Source organism: Eptesicus fuscus, chromosome 8, assembly GCF_027574615.1.
Source record: "Eptesicus fuscus isolate TK198812 chromosome 8, DD_ASM_mEF_20220401, whole genome shotgun sequence".
NCBI classification, from domain to species: Eukaryota; Metazoa; Chordata; class Mammalia; order Chiroptera; family Vespertilionidae; genus Eptesicus; species Eptesicus fuscus.
The window spans coordinates 20,995,120-21,018,279 of record NC_072480.1 but is presented as its reverse complement, the minus strand read 5'-3'; the positions used below and the strand labels follow the sequence as shown (position 1 = coordinate 21,018,279).

Genomic DNA, 23,160 nt, shown 5'->3' with positions numbered 1-23,160 from the left:
ACAGCATGGAAAGGCAAAAAGGTGGCTCCAGCCAGAGCGGAGGCGGTGCAGGCAGCCAGGGGAACAAAGGCCCATTCTTGCACAAATCTTCATTCGTGCATCAGGCCACTAGTTGAAGTGTAAAAACTAACATGAGCAATCAGTTTATTGTCAGCCTGTCACTACTCTTTTTTTGTTTGTTTGTTAATCCTCACCTGAGGATATTTTTCCATTGATTTTTCAGAGAGAGTGGAAGGAAAGGGGAAGAGAGAGAGAGAGAGAGAAAGAGAAACATCAATGTGAGAGAGACACATTGATGGGTTGCCTCCTGCATGAGCCCTGTCCAGGGCCGGGGATCAAACATGCAACCCAGGTATGTGCCCTTGACCAGAATTGAACCAGAGACCCTTTGGTGAGCGGCACTCTAACCACTGAGCAACTCCACCAGAGCAGCCTGTCACTACTCTTAAATGTTTTAAAGGGAAGAAATTATTGAGATTAAGATAAATAAAGCTGCCCAGTCAGCGTGGCTTAGTGGTTGAGCATAGACCTATGAACCAGGAGGTCACAGTTCAATTCCCAGTCAGGGCATGTGCCCGCCCGGGTTGTGGGCTCCATCCCCAGTGTGGGTTGTGCAGGAGGCAGCTGATTGATGATTCTCTCTCATCATGAATATATATCTCTCTCTCTCCCTCTCCCTTCCTCTCTGAAATCAATAAAAATATATTTTAAAAAAATGATGCAGTCTGATGACAAAAGCGGTAATTATCAGTGTTCGCAAATTTGTGTCTTGATAGTTTCAGTGAAAGCTTTAATTAGAACACTACTTTATACTGAATTTTTTTCCAGAGGTTTAATTATTTATGATATAGTAAAAGAGAGTAAAAGGGATAAAGTAATATAGGTGAAATTTAAAATTTTAGGTTAAATTAATTTTGTGAAAATCCAGTTAACATCAAAGCAACGTAAGCCTTACATGAATTTTATCCCTTGAGGTTTCTTGTCCATGTTCTCAAATGCCCTAAAGAGTTGTTATATTAATATAGAAAGCACATATACATATTGCTTGTAACACCTTGAAAGATTTCCCTTAAAGCATACCAAGCGAACTGGATCATAATCTTCGTGTTCATTAGCTTTAACCTTATGAAATCTATATCCCCTTTTGGTTGTGTGTTTTGTTTTTTGTTTTTTTGTTTTAGGTTTCTTAAAACTGCAGGCATCATTTTGTCAAGACATTTGAATTATGTATGAATAGATATTTAATACAGTTTATACCAAGATGAATTATGAGGAGCATGAGTATTATGTCATGTGGGTCTTAAAACCTACTTTTATTATGTTTGTTTGTTTTAAGACATCTTCAGCGATATCTTTGTCCTTGGGTTATCATTTCCTACTAATACTTAATTTTCTTAGTATTTTTATAATTTTTTAAAACTATGTATATTACAGAGTTTGCATTGCTTGATGTGCCACTTAACTTAAACCTTAATTTTATTAGTGGAAGTGTAATGTAATTTTTCCTTTCAGATATTTGCTGCACCATCATTTGATGACAAGATCCTGGAAGTCGTTGCAATATTTGATAGTGTGCAAATGGCGGTTTCAAGGGTCATTAAACTACAGCATCATCGAATAGCCCAGGTTTGTTTTTCTAATCGAATCTGACTTTACTACTTGGGACCCTGCGGAGGCTATTTCAGATGACTCCTACACTGTATATTCATTTTAAAATACTGACTTTCTTGTCATGTCAGTTGTTACTATGTCATCATAAGTGGAAAGTTATAACATACCATTCCACAGTATGGACTAAAGTTCAAGCTTGAATGTGGATTTTCAGTTTCTCAGGATGATTTGTATTCTAAAATCACTTGTTTTATTTCAGTGCCGTACAGTAAAAATCACTATATTTGGTGATGAGGGAGTCCCAGTGCAGGTGGATGGTGAAGCATGGGTTCAGCCTCCAGGGATTATCAAAATTGTGCACAAAAACAGAGCTCAGATGCTAACAAGGGACAGGGTATGTAACCAAAAACATTCCTCCAGACTTTTATTAAGCCTTCTAAAAATGTCTTAAATTATCACAAAAAAATAGAAATCAAGGGAAAAGGTTGAAATTGCCTTTTAAATCTGACATTTAAGTCATTGTGGTTTTAAATATGAACAAATATTTTAATTTTTTTAAAAAGTTAATAGATTTTTTTTTTTTTAGGTTTACAGAAAAATTGAACAGAAAGTACAGAAAATTTTAATTCTATTCCCACAGACCTCATCACCTGGACAAGCAAATAAATGCCTCTATTATTATTGCATTTTGTATTAGCACATTTATTACAATTGATTAGCCAATATTGACATGTTATTATTAATTCAAGTCTTTTAGTTTACATTACTGTTTGCTGTTCATTCTGTAGGTTTTGACAAATGTATAATCACTAGTATTCACCATGACAGGATGATACATAGTAGTTTCACTGCCCTAAAAATTACTTGTACTCCACCTTCCCATCCCTCCCTCTCTTACCCCAGCCCCTGGAAACCACCAATATTTATACTATCTCCATAGTTTGCCTTTTCTAGAATATGCATTTTCATTTATTTATTTTTAAAATATGTTTTTATTGATTTTAGAGAGAGGAAAAGAGAGGGAGGGAGAGAGAGAGAATCATCAATGAGAGCGAAACATCAACATCGATTGGCTGCCTCCTGCATGCCCTCTGCTGGAAATGGAGCCTGCAAACCAGTCATGTGCCCTGACTGGGGAATCGAACCATTGACCTCTTGGTGCGTGGGTCAGTGCTCAACCACTGAGCCACACCAGCTGGGCAAGAATATGCATTTTTAATTAAAGTCACACACATAACAAATAAGACTGCCAATGTTTATCCTATCTGTTATACATTGATAATAAAAAAAAAGATTGAAGCTATCTTTTTTTAACATTTTAGTAACATGTTTATCATCAACAATTAAATTACTTTTCATTTATTGTGATATGCTGGAAAATTTTAGTGTGTTTTTTATACTTAAGATTTAGTATTTAATGATGTGTTAGATTAGGAAAAAACCAATAGAAGTTTCAAAGTCATAATATCTAAATACACATTTATTTGGGTTTCTGAGGCTCTAAACTAACAGTTCATTGTAATATTGATTTTTAAATAGGCTTTTGAAAGCACTTTAAAATCTTGGGAAGATAAGCAGAAGTGTGATTCTGGTAAACCAGTTATTCGAACCCATTTGTACATCCAACATGCTGTTGACTTGGCAACGGAGGAGGTGTCTCAGATGCAGCTGTGCTCCCAGGCTGCGGAGGAGCTCATTACGAGGTAGGGTGGTCCTGCTGGCTTTTAGGCTATGAGAACTCTGGTCGTGGCCAGTTTTGTTTTATTAGTCCTAATGCATCATTTCATATATTTGGGGTATCGAACAGATGCATTTCCTCTCCTTCTTCATCTGCTGCCTCAGTACTTGCTGCTCTCCTTCATCAGATCCCCTCCAACACATAAGCTTACACCTCTGTTCTCTTGGACTCTGAACAGGTCTTGCACTTCTTGAAACACATGGAGAGCTTGCCTAATGTACCCAGCACACAGTACTCTTTGTTATCTTTATTTCCCCAGTTTATACGCAATCTTTACTGACATATATTGCCTTATAATTAATTATTGATTAAATGTTGATGGAATGTAGAAAGAAATGGAAACATTGCTCCCAAGGAGAGTCGGGGTGGGGGGTGGAGGGGATGGGAAGAGCCCGAAAATCAGTTTCCAAAGATTGAGAGACCGCACAGAAATTAATTTTAGTAGACAGAAAGGGAAAAGATAGAAATAACAAGTTCTGTGAGGGTAAGACATAAAATCACCAAGACCAGGAGTAACCTTCAGAGGGAAGGAGGCACCACGGACAGTGGGGATAAGGAAGAGCTGCCTTACCAGGTCACTGTGAATATTGAATGAGACGCACCATGTACAGTGCTTATTAACACATCATGTCTGGCACATGTTGTATTCTCTGAATGGTAGCTATTATATTCTTCCCACACCTTCATCTGGACACGATTACAATGCTGAAAAAGAAAAGAAGGAAAACAGAGCTCAGTGATACTAGAGGCTTACTTGCCCCCTTTCCCTCCCTCCTACCCACTGTCTGCTTCCAGCCCCCTTATTCCTTATTCTCCTCTTTAACTATTTCTCAGACACCTAGAATGTGCTTGATGCTAGAGATACTGAGAAAAAGATATACACTCCCTACTGCTAGAAACTAAAATTCAAAATTAGAATAAAGTATGATAACTGCCAGATACTGAGTTGCTTAGAAAGAATGTAGGGAAAATGAATATTGAGTCAGCTAAATTCACATGACTGCATTTTTGTACATTTAGATTCTTATCCACAGAGATATTAGTTTTAGAGTAAATACTTCTCTTTTAGATACTGTGGACCTTACATCTATGGACTCCAATTTACAGTTTACCCCCCAGGTTTATCGAGGTATAATTAACATAAAAATTATATATATTTAAGGTGTACAATGTGATGATTTGATATACATTAACACTGTTTACCACAATCAAGTAATTGATACATAATATAAAAAACAGTATGGAGGTTCCTCAAAAATTTAAAAATAGAACTATATCATTTTCTTGAAACCTAAATATACTTCCTATATTATCATCCTGTCAAACAACCAAATAACCTTATCAAAAAAGGAAATACACCTTAGCCAGACTTGGTTTTGGTCAACCTAATTTGTTCCCCATCTGTTTTTTTAAATTTTGCAAAAGGTGAAAATCAGGCACACTAGTCAATTTGAATATTGAATGAATAAATTTATAGTGACCTCAGCATTCTCACCAATAACCTTGGGAAATCATAGAGATCAGAATAGAGATGAGTAAATGTTATTCATTTCATTCAAATGAAAATAAATTTATTCATTCGATATTCAACAAATAATTTGAACATGTTCTGTGTGCCAGGCACCAGTTTAGTCACTGGGAATGCCAAGGTGACTGAGTTGCAGTCCCTCTTAATTTGCTGGCAGAGTAGTAGGAGGGAGAAGTGTGGCTGAAGTGTTATCACAGGTCACACAGTAGATGCTGTGGTCACATAAAGGAGGCCAGAGGCAGTGAGGGAGGCTGCCTAGAGGAAGTGACCTCTCAGCTGAGTCTTGAAAGAAGGAAACGATGGATTGAGGCAGGAGAGATGGAAAGGAGAAGAGTGATTTAAGGTAGATTGGGATCTAAAATTGGTACATGGGTGTGAATTAGGATGACCCTAAGGTTTCTAGTGAAAAGCTGGATGGATTATGTTGCCTTTGATAAAGCCATAGTATTCAGGAAGAGAAGCAGATATTGAGAGAAAAATGATGGGTGAGTTCCCATATTAGGCTAAGAGAACTTCAGTTACATTAGAAATATCTAGGAGGAGATTCAGTCAGCAGTTGGGAATGGTGATCTGAAGTTGATTTGCCTCTTTCTCTTTCTTTGAAAATTAGAATAACATTTACTCATCTCTATTCTGATCTATAACTTGTTCTTTATGATTTCTCAAGGTTATTGGTAAGAATGCTGAGGTGACATTTGCAAGTTCTTTTAGACCGTGGATATCAATTGTATGGTCCTTAATAATTAACTTAATTTCCTTTACTCTTGATTAAACTATGTAGGACTTCTGTCTCGTCTTTGTTCTACCCTTTCCAGATTGAAGATCATTCTCCTTGAAGATGTGAGAAGCAAAAGGGTTTGAATAGTCTTGCCTTCTTGCTCATCTGAAAACCTTACATCATTTTCTAGTAGTTGAACTTTTCCTCTATTCTCTTCTTTGGCCTTAGTGCCCTTCAGGATTTTGTCTTTCTAGGACTATTCTTGAAGGTTTTAATTCCAGAGAACGGTGGCACAACAGTCTTTGGAGCTGGATAGACACAGATTCAAATCCTGCTCTATTACTTATTAGCTTTGTGTATATTACTAGATCTCTCTGAGCCTCATGTCTTCATTAAGTGGAGAAAATTAATCACAGCTACCTTTTAAGTTGTGAATATTAAATTAGATAATATATATAAAACACTTAGCATATAGATGATAAATATGGCAATGTTCTTCCCCTAATCTGTTGTATTTGTTCCTGGTGGAAGTTTCAATGAATAAAAGATACATTTCTACTCTCTATATTTGGGACCCCTCTCACTTTCCAATGATACTGCAAAATGAAGTGTGACTATATTTTGCTTTTCCAAATAGCACTTCAATATATTTATCTCTGATTCTAAGCCTAACTTTTTATATAAAGACTAGAGGCCCAGTGCATGAAATTCGTGCATGGGAGGGTGGTCTCTCAGCCTGGCCTGCGCCCTCTCACAATCCAGGACCCCTCGGGGGATGTCTGAGTGCTGGTTTAGGCCCCATCCTGTAGTCAGACATCCAGCAGTCGGACATCTCTCTTGTAATTCGGGACCCCTTGGGGGATGTCCAACTGCGGGTTTAGAGCCTTCCTTCCCCGGCTGCTGGCCAGGGCCTTCCTTCATTCCGCACCACCCTAAAGGTCAGCGCACGTCATAGCGAGCAATCAAACTCCCGGTCGGTCTCTCGGTCGAACTCCTGAGGGGACACTTTGCTTATTAGACTTTTACATATATAAATTATTTGGGTTAGTATTCTTTGTTTCAATGGGGTTTGAATTTTGTAAATCTACCCTGTGCCATTCATAATTGAACATTAAAAATTTTCTTAGTGACCTTTATTATATTTTTAATCTACCACTTCTACACTTCAGAAAAATCAGCAATGCTCAAAACAGTCTTTTGTTCATTTGTTTTGTTTTTGCTTTCAGGATTTGTGATGCAGCCACAATCCACTGTCTCTTGGAGCAGGAACTGGCCCACGCTGTGAATGCTTGCTCCCACGCACTGAATAAAGCCAATCCCCAGTTCCCAGAGGTGAGGAGCTAATGGTAAATTCTCATTCCACAGACTTTTTTGGTGTTACATATATTTTGATTCTATAGAAAGTGCCATGCCCTTTGAAAGAACATGATGTAGTCTATATGAATCTTTGCCAGAAACTTATGGTAAATTTGTGGCCAAAATTTTTTTGTTTTTCTTCTCCCTGTCATTTTTCCATTCTTGCTCTTACATCTCTTCTTTTTTTTTTTTCTATTTAACTTTCCATCAGTTGTCACCTTGCTATCTTCCTTCTATTCTTTCTCCCTTTAACTACTACCATTCTTCCTTATTTCCTATTTTACCTTCTCCCCTACCCCTAGATATAGAGCAAACTTCTGTCATTTCCCCCTCCAATTTTTTAATGTAGAAGTTAATAATAGAGTGGATATAACTCCCTTGAAATGTGATATATTATAAAAGGCTATATAATATATAGAAAACAGGTAGCATTATTTTATTAGTTTAATTATTCAATTAAAGTTAACTATATTAATATACAAATAAGTGTTAGTTTTTCAGGTTAAATTCTAAAAAGCAATCTGGTTGGAACTACTGATAGTGAAATTCATGGATGGAATTAATTATGATCAGATAATACCCCTTTTAAAACATGATTTTCTTTGACAACTTCTTTATGGGAATATGTATACATTGTTGTCACATATACGTATTTGTACGTAGGAGATATGGTCCTGGGTGTATTCACTGTAGTTGGTGGATACAAGAATTAGAAGAGTAATTATGCTGACAAACGTGACCATGAAATTGTGCAATTATAATAGAATTTTGGTAGATTTAAAAAATATTTGTGATGTGAATTTAAGTTGGAAGAATAAAATTGAAAATATCTGCTAATGATTGAATTCCAGTTTAATACAGAACTACTTGTTTTTTATTTTTTATTTTTTTTCCCTAGAGTCTTACGAGAGACACTGCCACTGAAATAGCCATCAATGTGAAGGCACTATATAATGAAACGGAATCTTTACTGGTTGGCAGAGTCCCTTTGGTAAGGAAAAGAAATGTTTGATCACAGAAGAATGATGATACATTTATGGACTTTACCTTCATTAGGGAATCATGCATTTATCAGATTCTAATGCAAAAGCAGCCTTCTGGCCCCCATCCTTAGAGCTTCCTCTTTACCTGGCTTTTTCCTTCAAGAAAATATATGGCTCACCCTGGGAGTTATGATCCAGGCCTACAAGAGATTACTCCTCACATAGCCAACATATGTCGATGCAATCCTGCTCTGCCCAGGTTTGAGAGACATGAGCTTTATAAAGTGCAGTAGACATTCCTCAGGTATCATAACTCATTATTGCAGAAAAGTAGAGGAAGTCATAGGTTTGTTCTCAAAATTAACATTAAAACATGATTGGTATGATTTTGTAGATTTGCTTAAAAGACGACACTTTCTAGACTTAGTGTTTCAAAACTAAATTTCAAGAATTAGCCGTATCCCTAGGTTAACTCAGATTGGTGCTGCACATCAGGTTAGACCAAGTCTGAATCTGACCACAGTCCATGGACCTCACATAAGTGCTAGAAGACCATAGATACCCTGTTTGGTTTGCCCAGAATCCTTGCCTTGTCAGCCTTTATTCTCTCAGTGTTTTCACATGTTCCAGCATGTTGGGTCTTTTCGCCACCTAGTGTTCACTTGTGGTTTATTCACACATGCTGTTGGAACTATGTTCTTCCTGTAACAGTTCTGATTAATGGATAGGTGATGATCTTAAAACATTTCTCTTGACTATAATTTTATCTCTTGTTTTATATTTAAATATACACTTAAATAAAAGTGATAGTAAAATTCATAATATCTGGCACAGTGGGAAAATGGGAGGTGTGTCCTATAGCTTAGCTAACTAATAAGTGACTGCAGTTGGAATTTCTGTTTGATTGGAGTCCAGAAGAGTGTGGCCCTCGGAGCATCCTTTACTCTGAGAAGAGGAGCTAAAAGGCTGCATGAAGTTCATTGCTCTCACCTACCTCCTGAGGAAACTGAAATACAGCTTCCTTAAGGCAAGAGGTGACTGCTTCTGCTGTGGCCATGAAGAATAATTTTTAGGAAGAAATATTGGTTATATCTTTTGATAAAAACAGTGGGATTCTTCTTTGCTATTCTTCATGCTTCTATTATTAACCAGAATCTTCTTGCTCCTCTTCTAAAATTAGTCCCATAGGAAATCCAGTGAGCTGGATTTGGTCCCAATTTTTAGATGGAGGACGTGTATATTTTTTTGTGGTTGTTGTTATTTGAAGTACATTTAAGGTAATTTCTGGTTGAGAAGAACTAGAAGCATAACTTATTCTGTATTTTAGTTCTCTATACCAAAAGTATCCATTAAGTGTTATTTGGTTAATATTTATCAGTTATGTTATTTTAATATATAAGGACTTCCCTCACTTTTAATTCTTCTGTCACTGCCAAAAATGTATGTTTGGTCTAAAATGTTAACCACTAAATTTTGTCAAATTTATTTTTGGCAATATTGATATCACAATAAAGAGAATCATATTTGATAGCAACTGAAGTTTACTCTTTATCTTGATTCTAGAATAAATATGTAAATATCACCATTTTTTCAATTTTATAAGAGAGATATTCTTAGACTAAAAGGAAAGTGGTAAATTTTATATGACAACCTGGAGAATCTCTATTTTAATTTTATTTCTTGAGAGAGAAAGGAAGAGAGATAAATTAGATAGATAGATTAAAAGAGAAAGAGAAACATCAATTTGTTGTTTCACTTATTTATGAATTCATTTGTTGATTCTTGTATGTGCCCTGACTGGGGATCGAATCTGCAAATTGATGTAGCGAGATAAGGCTCTAACCAACTGAACTACCCAGCCAGGGCCCTCCATATTTTTATTAACTACTAGAAATGGTAAATCTTAAATAACAGAGGGGGGCGGAATAGAGTCCATCTATACTAATAAAAGCCTAGGTGGTCCTCGCGCCCTCACCTTGAGACAGCATCACAAGATGGCCGCCACAAAGTTGGCACCAGTTGGGGGTGATCAGGCTGGCAGGGTAGGGCAGTTGTGGGCAATCAGGCCAGCAGGGGAGAGCTGTTGGGAGCAATCAGGCTGGCAGGGGAGGGCAATTGGTGGCGATCAGGCCTGCAGGGGAGCAGTTAGGCATTAATCAGGCTGGCAGGCAGAAGTAGTTGGGGCAATCAGGCAGGCAAGTGGTTGGAGCCAGCAGTCCCGGGTTGTGAGAGGGATGTCCAAGGGGTCCCAGATTGGAGAGGGTGCAGGCCAGGCTGAGGGATTATCTCTTCTCTCCACCCCCTGCATGAATTTCATGCACCGGGCCTCTAGTAATAAATAACAGTAACATTCTCTCTGAACTTTTAGTTTAAAATTCTGTGAACCTATATGTGTTACTTTACAATTTCAAAGTAATTTATAAAAGTACTGATTAGCTAGAAGAGACCTTAGAAATAATCTAGTCATATTCTACTGTTCATTGAGGGCGAAACTAAGACTCCTGAAATCAATGGACCTTCCCTTGGTTGCAAAGTTAGTAACAAGTCTAGGGACTAGAAATCAGTCACCTCCCTTCTAGTTCTGTACATAATGGTGTTTGTTTCACCTTTATTTATTTATTGAATTTATAAGTGCTTTCTAATAACTGCTTCAAATGGGTGGATAATAGGAGACCATTTAAATTCTTGTTGAAATTTCTAAACCCTCTTACAGATTACAAGCCATTTAGCTTTTTGCCTTGCCCTGATTTTTACAACAGCTTTTCATCACAAATTTTTCTGAGGTTTGTGGGTTTGTTTGTTTTTTTTATTAAACTTATTATTTTTATTCTCCAGGAGATTTTTGTACCAAGCAGTTCTTTTTATATGATCTATTTTTTTGACCATTTTAAAAAATATTATCGTTTGTTCACATAGTGATCTATGTAAATCAGAAGGATTTTTGCCACAAATAAGTAGAGTAATCAGATTACTCACTAGAGCAAAAGTCACACTAGTTACTTATATCCTGGGAAATAAGGATAAATCTTTCCAGGTCTTTTTCAATGAACCCCGTATAAGATTATTTGTTCTTTCCTAACATTCCTTTATATTACAAACAGCTACAGCAATAACAACAACCTAGCCTAGCCTAATAAGCGATGAGGGTGTTCATTATCAAATAAAATAACTTACTGTTTTTGAGGTTGGGCACTGAGCCTTGTTTTGCTTTGTTTTTGATCTGCTGGTACCCAGCAGCTGGAATCCCCACACGAGGAGCGGGTGTCCAGTGCCTTACACTCTGTGGAGGTGGAGCTGCAGAAGCTAACAGAGATCCCTTGGCTTTATTACATCCTCCACCCAAATGAGGATGAGGTATGTAGAATTCAGCCTGTTTCTAGATCAATGTCAACTTGATGATGATATCATTTGAATCCATCTTTTGCAAAAGAGAGATTCAGGGGAGAATAAAGTTTGAATATTACTTTTATGTGAACCAAGGTAACATGGGAATCACTACATTTTCAGTAGTATATGACAGCATGAACTTCTCTGAAGACGTTATCCCGTCAGCAATGTTTTTTGTTAATAACTGAGCTCTGTGTTGTCTCTAATATTCGAGTGGGTTTTCTTCCCTTACTGTCCTGAGAAAATTCTCTTCTTGCTCCACTCGAACAGGAGCCGCCTATGGATTGCACCAAGAGAAACAGCAGAAGCACAGTGTTTCGCATAGTGCCAAAATTTAAAAAGGAAAAGGTTCAGAAGCAGAAGATAAGTTCACAGCCTGGTAGGTGGTCCACAATGGGAGGGAAAGTATAGCATCACGGAAAAATAACTGATTACAGTGATTCCACTAAGGTGATGAAGTGCTCTAGATAGTGGCAGTCATTGTTCAACATGCTGAATGTACTAAATGCCACTGTAAAATGGTTAAAATGGGGAGTTTTATTTGATGTTCATTTTACTGTAATAAGAAATTATATTGTACCTAAAATATGTCCAATATCAGTAGGAATCAGTAGTTATGAAACACACAAGACAATGCAGTGGCTGCTGGTTTGCCTTACTTGGTTTGGTGGCTGTCAGTGCACCCATGTAGATGGTTCTCTGTCTCGCTCACCAGCAATTCAAGGCCTCGGCGTCTAACTTGTTTCTCTTCTTCAAAATTCAAAATCTAGATCATTTTGATAAATGGAACATAGAAACCTTCATCTTTTCCTTTAGCTTGCTAAATATATTTTCTACCTAAAGCTCTATATTTTCTTTCTCCTGTTTTAAGGACTTACTACGCCATTTGGCAATCTACTGTGACATTTGCATTCTCAAGCAAAGATTAAATTCTCTTTGAAGTTGTCTTTCTAGTTCCCTTCCCACCTTTCCCTAGTGCTTCCATTTAACGCTATGCTAGTGCTAAAGCAACTTCAAGTTCTGTGTATATGATGGTAGGCGCCTTTCACAATCAAAACAGTTTCTAATTTCTCTGAGTCAGCTATCACCTTGTCAAAAGTGATATATAACCTGATTTTTGACAATCAAAGAGCAGCTATTAAAGGGCATTTCAAAACCAAATATGGCAAATAAGTAGGCTTTTAAATGGCAAATCAATGTTGAATAAAATGTGTAAAAGAATGATTATACATATTGAAAAATAACAGACCAATTAATCTTAGAGTAGTGTTGACCATTTTTAGATGATGTTAAATCAGTTTAACAGTACATTTATTTTTATAATTATCAATAGTAATAGAATCAATAAAGGCAGCTCTTGAAGTCAGCAAGACCTGAAGCAGAAGTTTGTGTAAAATTTAGTACCCTGTGTTAGATTTTAAATTTTAATTAGCATTTGTAGCTAATTAAACTATAACTAGTTTCATATATGATCTTTAGGAAATCAGAATTTATTTAGACCTTGTACTACCAATCCCAATTATGAGAAATACATCTTTTGTACATACCGTGTAGTTTGGATGGCTTTAAGGAGGAAATTGAGCTAACGCTGAGGACACAGGTGCACTGCAGTGAATGTCTTTGTGATCCTTATGTTGACCTGCATGGGGAAGAAATGGAATTGTAGTTTTGTTGAAACACCTTTAACCTTTCCCTTTGCTAGCACTGCTGCTGTACTCTGTTTGCATCTTCTTTGGCCAACCTTTGCTTTGTAATGCATTGAGCATGTAGAAATTAAGGGGGTTTTGCTCTTAACTTTGGTAGTTCAGAAATGGGGCACAGAGGAAGTTGCTGCTTGGCTGGATCTGATCAATTTGGGAGAGTACAAAGAAACCTTCATCCGTCATGACATCAGAGGGGCTGAACTTTTGCATCTGGAAAGGCGAGATCTTAAGGTATTTCCTTTGTGCTACTCTTTGCTCTTGAAAGTTTTTCTTGCAAAACAGAATCCCTCCTCCTGTGCCTCTCCTGTTATGTGCTTATAGCTTGGCTTATGTTATGCAAACGTGCAGTAATTTAATATGCATTGTCCTGTGGTCTGAATTCCTTGTATGCTTTTTAAACAAGAATATCAGCAATATTTTCCTGTCAAAATCTTACTCCGGCTATTATAGCTAAAGCTTAGCATGACTTTAGTAATTTTTCTCTGCATTCATTGGTATGGCTGTCCCTATATGCTAATATTTTTAAGTGGATGATGTTTCCATTTGCTCACTCTACTGGATTAGCATGAAAGGTGATAATTGTTGCTGAAAATAACTTTAAAAATCTAATATAAGGCTAACAACTAAAAATTAACTCAAAATACCAATAACAAAGCCTTCCTAATATATGGAACTACGAGAGACCTATAGCAGTCCTGTGGTTTTTGCATTTCTAAATAGATGTCAGAGGAACAACTAGACCAGTAAATTCAAATTTCTTTCTATGACTTATTAAAATTGTATTCTTCTAAAAAATAAATGTATTTTATTTAGTAACTGAAGTAAAAATTATGCCTTTTGCTAGAAAGCAGCTCAGAGCCTATTTGTCATTTATGATGGAAAAGGAAAATCATTAATTCATGGTCTACAGCAATTCCCTTTCATTCTATTGGTAGAGACTCAACAGTAAAAATGGCCAAAGGAGCCTCTTGGGTCCCAGAGTTAGGAGTAGGGTTTGTCATGTTTTATTTTTTTACCACATGTTGCCATTTTAAAATTTCAAGGTGCTTAATAAACAAGTGACAAAGCCCTCAGTATTTGTTGGAGTGATCCCTTTCCTGTAAACCAAGTTCTAAAATTCTTGATACAGTTAGTTCCTAACAAATTCATGAACTGTCTGTATCTTTATCTATAAGTACATTAGCAGACATTTTTGAACAGATAAAGGGTAATGTATAGTTGTTTAGAATGCAGAGTCATATAATTTTAGCATAGTGACAGACATTTATACCTAAACATTTTTAGCCCAGAATAAGCTATATATATAAAAGCCTAATATGCAAATTGTCCCCATGGGAGTTCAACCAGGAGACTGATCACTCACTGTGATGTGCGCTGACCACCAGGGGGTGGCACAGAACAAAGGAAGTCCCTGGCCAGCAGATGGGGAAGGGAGGCCCTGGCCTGCAGCCAGAAGGACGGCCCCGATCGGCCCTGATGGCCATCCAGGCCTAGGGACTCTACCCATGCATGAATTTTATGCACCGGGCCTCTAGTAATAAAATAATAGATTAATTAATTTCCTTAGTTGAGAGTCCCAAATCTAGAACACAGCAAAAGATACGGTGTTACTCATAAAGTAAAGGTTGGCTTCAAAACTTGAATGTACACAAAAAAATTAAATGTGAGGGATCGTTATTTCCAACTTATTTATGTAGCTTCTGATATTCTCAGCAGGCAGCAACATTTATTGAATAGCTACTGATTAATGTTCTACCAGCTTCCCTGGGTGGTATCTGCCATCTAGAAGTTTGCATCTCATTTGCCATGAATAAGCATCGTTCAAGGACAAGACAGTGTGTGGGTGTGTGCACGCATGCACGTTATACATGTGTACATAGCAAACACATATAAACATGAAAATACACACACAGTGAGTGAAGCAAATATTTGCAGAATGGAAAAAAAAAAAACAACCCAGCATATACTTATACTAAGTCAAAGTTAGAGTGGAAGGACCCGACTAGAAAAAAGAATAAGAGCAAAGTATAGATAGTCAAGAATTATTTTAGTAAACATTCTCTTCAGCTTTCATGGGACCTTTGGTTCTGTTTTGTTTTTATTTTTAATATAAATAACATTCTTAAAAGTTTTCTTTTAGAAATTTGCATTGGTAGTTCTTTTGGTTCTAAAACAGAGTGTGGGGAAATGGGAAAGGAGAAACATAGTTTTACAGAAAGAGCCTTCAGTAGAACAAAACCATGAAGGTAGAGAATGAATTGCCTTGGGTCTCTGTGGTTGTAGCTGCCAGAAACAGCAGACCCTTCAGGATCACGTCTCTAAATGTGAAGGATTACCTACACTGTCTATGAATATATTATATCAGTGGTTCACAAGTTTGTATTTCCAGCCCTGACCTCATTTGTGAACTTTAGGATTATTCTACTTGATACTTGGCTATCACACAGGGATGTCAATCTTAACATGTCCAAAACTAAACTTTTGAGCTCCTATCCCACTCCCATTCTGCCCCTTCTCCAGTGCTCTTAGTAAACCACCCTTCTCTCTCTCTCCAGGTGCTTGAGCCAGAGAAACCCAAGGTCATACTTGGCACCTTCCGCTTTCTTATCCTTTCCCCCTAACTCATTAAGCCCGTCACAAAGTCAGGTTGCTTTCTCCTGTCCTTATCCTACTCCATGATACTGTACCCTCTGCCTGTGTAAGGTTAGTGGCTTCCTGGCTCTCCCTTCCACTGCTACTCTTGCTCTCTCTCTAGCACATTATCCCCATTTCAACCAGAGTGATAATTTTAACATTAGACATATCACTCTCTGCTTAAAACCTTTCAGTGGCTTCTCCTTTCTGTTGGACTGAAGACTCACATCTTTGTGAGGCCAACAGGTTCTGCCTGTTTGTTTAACCTGCTGTGGAATCACTGGCCCCTTGCTTATTTCATTTGTTTAAAAATAGTAAACTCATTCTCACCTTAGGAGTGTACCTTCTGATAGTATGCTTCTCCTCCTGACCCTCACCTGGCTAAGTCCTGCTCAGATCTTGGCTCAAGTGTTACTTTTTATCACCAAAACAACTAGAGATAGCAATGTAACCGTCTAAAGGTGGCAAAGGAAGAAAATTCCTAATGTGCTTTAACAGACAAATAAACTGATTGCATTATTTTTATTCCTGGAAGACAGTAGGAAAAACTGATAGACACCAAAGAAAAGGATGAAGACACAGTGGTTTTTGTTTGGTTGGTTCTTGATTGTTTTGTGTGTGTTTTTTCTATTTGGAAGGTTGTTGTATGTGTGGCTAGAAGGGTAACTCAATATCTACAAAGCATGCTTCTGCAAAATTAGGCCTATTAATCCAAAGAAAGCAAGAGCCAATAATAAAGACTATGAAAAATAAATTATGAAACATATAACTAATATCAGGGCATAACTTTGTCACAGCCTACCTCCTAGAAGACATGAAAGTACTGAACTCAAACTAAAGAAAATATAGCTAATAAGTTAGTGTAGCTCTATGGGAAACATTCATTTCATTATACTGCAATAGTAATTTTGAGTAGAATCTGGCCCTCTCAAAGTTTGTATTTTTGAGAATACAATGTGCATATGGCCTGAAATAAAATGTTTAGTGTTAAATATATATTTTTTCAAAATGTAATAAATTTTTTATTACAATTTACATTCAATATTATTTTGTATTAGTTTTAGGTGTATAGCGTGGTGGTCAAGACAATCATATACACTTTACAAAGTATAGCCCTTCATATTTTTAGTACCCACCTAGCATTGTACATAGTAATTACAGTATTATTGACTATATTCCTTATGCTATACATCACTGTGACTATTTTGTAACTGTCAATTTACACATCTTAATCCCTTCACCTTTTTCACCCATCTTCCTAACCCCTCTTCCATCTGGCAACCATTAGTCTTTTCTCTACATCTGTGAGTCTGTTTCAATTTTGTTTGTAAATTAATTTTGTTCTTTAAATTCCACATGTAAGTCAAAGTATATGGTCTTGCTCCGTCTGACTTATTTCACTTAGCCTAATACCCTATAGGTCCATCCATGCTGTTGTAAATGGTAAGATTTCATTCTTTTTTATGGCTAAGTAATATTCCATTGTACATATGTACCGTAACGTTTTACCCACTCATCTATTAATAGGCACTTGGGTTGCTCCCCCACGTAACTATGTTATCACAAAGCATAAAGAATATTATACATTCCACTCAAACCAAAGAATCTGAATACAACTGTAAATGCAATTTAATCTTCCTCTAGGATTTGGCCTTGCTTTTGTTATTTTAGCAAAAGCAAGGAAAATATATAGTTGCCTTCAGACTGATTGTGGATGACACTCAGGAAATACATAGTTTTTGTGGATGACCTGGTGTCATATCAGAAAATATTTTTCAGGGTCAGTTAAATATTGTAAGAATTTTACCCTGAAATTATCTCAAGCTTGAAAAGAGCACTGGCTATGGAAAGAGTATTTTCCAGAAGGATTCAGAGGCTTCAGTAACACTGCTGCTGTGGAATTCAGATTGCTCATAAAGTTTATGGGAGAAAGTGCGCGCGTGCGCGTGCGTGTGTGTGTGTGTGTGTGTGTGTGTGTGTGTGTACTTAAAACAGGTCGATCTACTTCATTTAAAAGTAAACAGTGCTCTTAGTCTGCAAAACAAAGTGGATATTTGGAATTTTTAGCTTCTCAGAAAAATAATCTTGTGGTACCTTATCCTGTTTTCTAGGCTGCTTTGGGATTAATAATTTTATTAATTTTCAAATATTTTAGACTCTGTTTTATAAAGTTAAATGTTCCACTTCACATATTATGCCCCTTACACCTGAAGAAGGCTATCATGTTTGGATGCCACCACCCTTTGGTTTAGTTTCTCAGATAGTGAATATCATGGCTCTCTTGGGTGGGTTTCATTCATTCCTGCAACAAGTGTTTATTTGCTAAGTGCCTGCTCTGTGCCACATACTCTGCAATCAGCATCCATTTCTGAAAATTAACTATTGAATTCTTGGTTCTTTATAGAAAATAGTTCTTTAAGAAACAAGAAGAGTTCTGAGGGAAAGGAGCCAAAAGAGGTAGAGGAAAAACATCAACCCACAGACACCTGTGTCTAAGAAATTTTTTACACGTACACATTACTAAGTGTAAGGAATACTTAAACCTTCCCCTGAAATCAAAGACTGTGGGTGCAGCTGCAACTAACTGCATTTGTGTTCCAAATGTAGGTAATGGGCACTGGTGTCTTCCTTCAGGATTAGGCCTCACTCTTAAGTTTACTTTATCAAGGAAGTGTGTAGTTGCCTTGCGGCTAATTGTGGATACCCAGGTATCACACCTAGCTTTTCTCAGAGATCCCAAATGGACCTGTGTTTCTTAAGAAAAGAACAAAGAGAAACTAATTTAGACTCTTGAAGAACTGCCATTGTATATAATTTATGAGAATGTTATATTTAAGAGTTTGTGTATTTTATTGGTTGGTAATTTTTCAATGTCAGGTTATTTTTGTTTCATAAACTTATTTTTTTAGCTTTCACTTCCTGAATCATTGAATATAAACTAAAGTAAATGAAGTGAATGCTAACTATAAGCTTAATATTTAATCTCCAATTTTCTCTTGTCAATAAACTTCTTTCTCTTCCTTCCTACCTCTTTTTTTTTTTCCCCTTTTCCTTTTAGGACCTGGGGATATCGAAAGTGGGTCATATGAAGCGAATTCTCCAGGGAATTAAGGAGCTTGGAAGGAGCACTCCCCAGTCTGAGGTGTAATCATATTGGTGCTATTCCTTAGAAGGGAAGTAATTGCTATTGAATACAAAGGCCTTGGAAGCAGTTGACTGTTCTATAGTTTTCTGCCCAGATAAGTAAGCACCACTGAAGCACCTCCATGGCTTGATATTTTGCCGTTGGTGAAAATTTTGATTTGAGGTATTAGAAAATATTTTTGTGTCAAAAAATACATTCCACAAAGCTATTTTCTTACTGTGCAAACCTGATATGTTCAAATTTGCTCATATAAGTAAAACAGTAGGATGAATCTGAGACAGTTGCATTGTCGAAAAGGTGAAATTGCAGAATGTTTGCTTTCCTTAAACCTGGTCAGATGGAATGTTCTTACTGTGCAACCACACAATGGTATATGGCTAAAACTTCTTAGGTCTCGTTATTGGAGGCATTGGCTTCTTCCTTAAAATCATTGGTTAGAGGACTAAGATATATAAAGATGTGTTTTGAATGTTAGATTGGTATCACCTCAGATTCCTAGTGTCCTGTGGTCAAATAATATGGTTAAAATCCCTCAAATACTATGAATGAATGAATGAATGAATGAATGAATGCAAATCTTAATGCACGTTGTTGCTGCCTGAATTGTCTCTTTCTTGCATGTCCAACATCTAATATTGTAAAACTTAGTGTTAATGTCAGTTTTAATGGGATTAATTTATTACTACATAAGTACCTTTTTGTTAGCTAAAGGCACTTTTCTGTTCTTTGATGTGGACTTTGCATAAATATTCTGTATCTAAGAATTTGTGGACATGGGACTGTGCCATAATCAACAAATGATAAATATTTTAGGCAACCCAATTTTTGTCAACCTATCATAAAGAGTAGGTATGCACATTAAGAAAATTCTCTGGATAGTTTCATAAAATTACATATTCTGTTGTCTAACAACATTATGCTTTCCAAACCAAATTTTCCACATTTGTTCTTATTTTTCCACTTCAATTTAAAAATTATTTAATGCTGTGTTTGCATTTATATATAGTAACTGTTGACATCCAGGAATTTCTTCAATGTCTCAACTGTGGTTTGTATACTGGTCGGTCACCCAGATTCACCCACTAGCTAAAGTTACGCTTGACATGAACTTCCTCCCAACAAGAGAAATTTAAAATTTTTAAAGGCCTTTACATTATTATTATTATCTCACGTAATTCTTATATCTTATCAGGTAGATGTTATTTTCTTTTTCTAACCACCATACTTCAGTGTAGCTTACTAGGAGTCAAAATTGCAGTTATCAAATCTTTGAAAGCCAAAGGCATACATATCAATAAGTCATGAAAATACCTTCAAATAATCTCTTTTTAGATATTATATGCCAAAAATTAATTATAACATTTAAAAATCTTCTATATATAAGAAGTAAGCAGGGTACTGTACTGACTTAGTGGTGACAATTTTCATAAAGTAACCTTTTAGGTAGGTGCTCAATAGAAATATATATACACACATATATACATATACACACATATATGTATATACACCCATATTCATTTATATGCATATTCACACTTATAATCACAAAATATGCTCTCCTTGATATTTTCTAGACAACTGTTTGCTGAATGCTTAAAGAGAAATATTGATGGGAAAGCATTAAAGTGAACTATTGTCAGACATAATTTAATTATATCAAAGAGGTTTAATTATTTGACATTTTATTCTTATTTATAACTTTAGTATCTAACTACTAGAAAAATCATAAAATTTGGATATCTTAAAAATAAATAAACGTGATAGGTAGGTTCATGACCAAGTGTGTCTGACTATACTGTATATTTTACCTAAGTTGCGAATAAGTGAAAATTTTCCAAAGAGAATTATACCAGGTGGCTTAATAGAGTAAAAAGCTATTCACTTAAAATGTTAGTGTTGCCCACACCTAAGAAATCACAGGCCTTTTCCAGTCCCTTTTGTAATCCCCTTCCCCCCGCCCCCCCAGCCTGCATGATGTCCCGCTCTTCCAGGCACTTCCCTGGGAAATCAAAACACATGCCCGGTTCTCCCTGTCCAGCAAGGAGGTGGGGAACTCTAGACAAGAATGAATTAATATAAAGATCTTTATTGATTTTTCACTCCCTCAAATACCTCTTTGCCAATAGAAAAGATTCTTAAGCTATTACATTTTCAGAATGGAAAAGGAAGATATAAATGACTGAATGTTTTGGTTTGATGTTGATCTTTCCATCTTAGATACCATCTTTTATATTTACTGTAAAACCTCAGTTAATGGAATCTTTAGGTAGGTAGAATTTTCCTGCAAGTGGCTCTTGAATGAGGGGAATCCTTTAAAATGACCATTTCGATATCTTCTTTGTTAAATGATAGCAAATTTCCTGGTACATTTTGTCATGTGGATTGTGTAGGATCCAAATGACTTCACTCACACCTGTTTGCCAGGGTAGTGCCCTCAGAGCCTCCTTAGGCCCCTGGCAGTATCACAGAGGAACCAGCTTCTTGTAATACCCGGGGTTACAAAGAAAACAGGATGAAGAATTTCTCTAGGGTGTCTGATTACCGCTCTGGGGCCCCTGTGCTTAGTCCACGCACAAGCTAAGCTCTAATGGCTACCTTTCCTTCCCGCGAGGCTCTTCCACAGGCAGATAACTTGGGAGGGATGGAGAGGAATCACAGCCAACATCCACTTCCTTTCCGTCTCATTTTTCTGAGGAAGAACTTGCTTTTCAAGAAGGAAAGGGACAGAGTCAGGCCTAAGTAAAATTTCAGTATATACTTATTTTTTCTCCTCAGCATCTTTCCACCTCCCTTTTTTTCTCTTATTTTTTCTGAGTTTATTTATTTTTTTTTTAAATTTAAATTTATTGGAGTGACATTGGTCCACATGAACATACAGGTTTCGGGTGTGGGTTTCTGTGTTGCACCATGTGTCCCCCTCCCTCTCTGAATTTCTTTCCCAGTTCCTGGCTTCACGTTTTCCCACGTGCCCAATATATGATGGTTGCTCAAATTCTCACTGCCATTTACTACCCTTTCCTCATCACCTGTCCCACTGCAAAATGGCTCCTTTCATCTCTCCTCGCCTGAGCACTCATTGTGGGTCATCTAGCAAAGTTTTAGGAAGAAGACAATATAAAGAAACTAACTTTACAGTTTGTATCTTATAAAAGGAAACGCTAATCTAAGTGAATTAATGGATTAGGTAATTGGGAACTATGATATACATTGCTGTGACTGCGGAAAGCAGTCATCCCGCGAATGTCTAGACCTATGCTGTCTGATATCAAAGCCATTAGGCTCATGTGGCTATTTAAATCTAAATTACTTTATGTAGAAATTGAGTTTCTCATGTGCACTAGCTACATTTCAAGCGCTCAGTGGCTCAGTGGACAAACAGATGTTGAACATTTACATCATTGCAAAAACTTTACTAGATAGCATTGGTCTAGAGCAGAGGCTGGGAACATCTGGCCTGCCAAAGCATTGGGTGAGTTAATTAAATGTTAAACCAAATATAGCAGGCTAATTTTTAAGTTGATGATTTTCTATGTCTTGCAAATGATGTTATAAATATCCCAATGGCCCTTGGCAGAAAAATGGTTCCCCACCCCTGGTCTAGAGCATTGCTACCCAAAATGTAGTCCATGGACCAGCAGCATCCTTATCACATGGAAACTTACAGAAAGGCAGATTCTCAGGTTTTCTCCAGACCTACTGAATCTGAACCTTGTAACAAGATTCGTCAGTTGATTAGCACTAACCTAAATATGTTTTATCCCTCGTAGATATTAGGGATTTCTGGTCTTCAAAAGGTGCTCAGAATAGCTCACTCCCCAACCCACTGTTTCATATCGCTTCTCCAGCTAATCCTAGAAATCAGTTAAAACTCATTTATTCTCATTTATCGCCCTAACTGAGCTTTCTTCTCCACTCATATTCCTAATTCAGGCTCTAGATGAGCCCTACCTACCCAGTTATTATATTTTGGTAGCAAAGGTGGAGCACAGGAAATTGGCTAACCAACACAGCTGGCCTCTCTCCAGCCCCTCACCCCACATCTTTGTCACTAACAATCTACATTCACTCAGTTTGTTGCTCATGTGGCATTCTCATTTGTTCACAACTTAAGTAACAGGAAATATTTTTAGAAGAATATGTACTGAGACAAGTAAAGACTGGGTCAGTTTCTTACAACTTCACTTTCTCTTATCAGTAGATTATCCTGTTGACATAGTTCATGCTTGAGAACACAGCAGCACACACACATTAAATGAATCATTAGTCATGAAAACCCAAGATTGCAAATAAAGTGAATGTGCATTAACCCTTTGCACTCGGATGTCGAGTGTGACTCGGTTAGCAGTAGAATAAAGGA

At 36.8% G+C, this 23,160-nt stretch overlaps 1 protein-coding gene across 2 annotated transcripts in view; it reads left to right on the top strand.

Moving 5' to 3' along the window:
* The window catches only part of DGKH (diacylglycerol kinase eta), a 193,032-nt gene extending 174,006 nt beyond the window's left edge, over positions 1–19,026 (top strand). Inside the window, exons 23-31 of one of the 2 annotated variants that reach the window (XM_054719825.1) lie at positions 1,513–1,626; positions 1,871–2,005; positions 3,151–3,314; positions 6,822–6,927; positions 7,850–7,942; positions 11,169–11,288; positions 11,592–11,700; positions 13,125–13,255; positions 18,717–19,026. In XM_054719825.1, the coding sequence (XP_054575800.1) occupies positions 1,513–1,626; positions 1,871–2,005; positions 3,151–3,314; positions 6,822–6,927; positions 7,850–7,942; positions 11,169–11,288; positions 11,592–11,700; positions 13,125–13,255; positions 18,717–18,806 (1,062 nt within the window). In that variant the 3' untranslated portion in view covers positions 18,807–19,026. The remainder of the gene's footprint in view (positions 1–1,512; positions 1,627–1,870; positions 2,006–3,150; positions 3,315–6,821; positions 6,928–7,849; positions 7,943–11,168; positions 11,289–11,591; positions 11,701–13,124; positions 13,256–18,716) is intronic. The other variant, XM_028151559.2, reaches the window with a different exon arrangement.
* Positions 19,027–23,160: the final 4,134 nt, after the last annotated feature.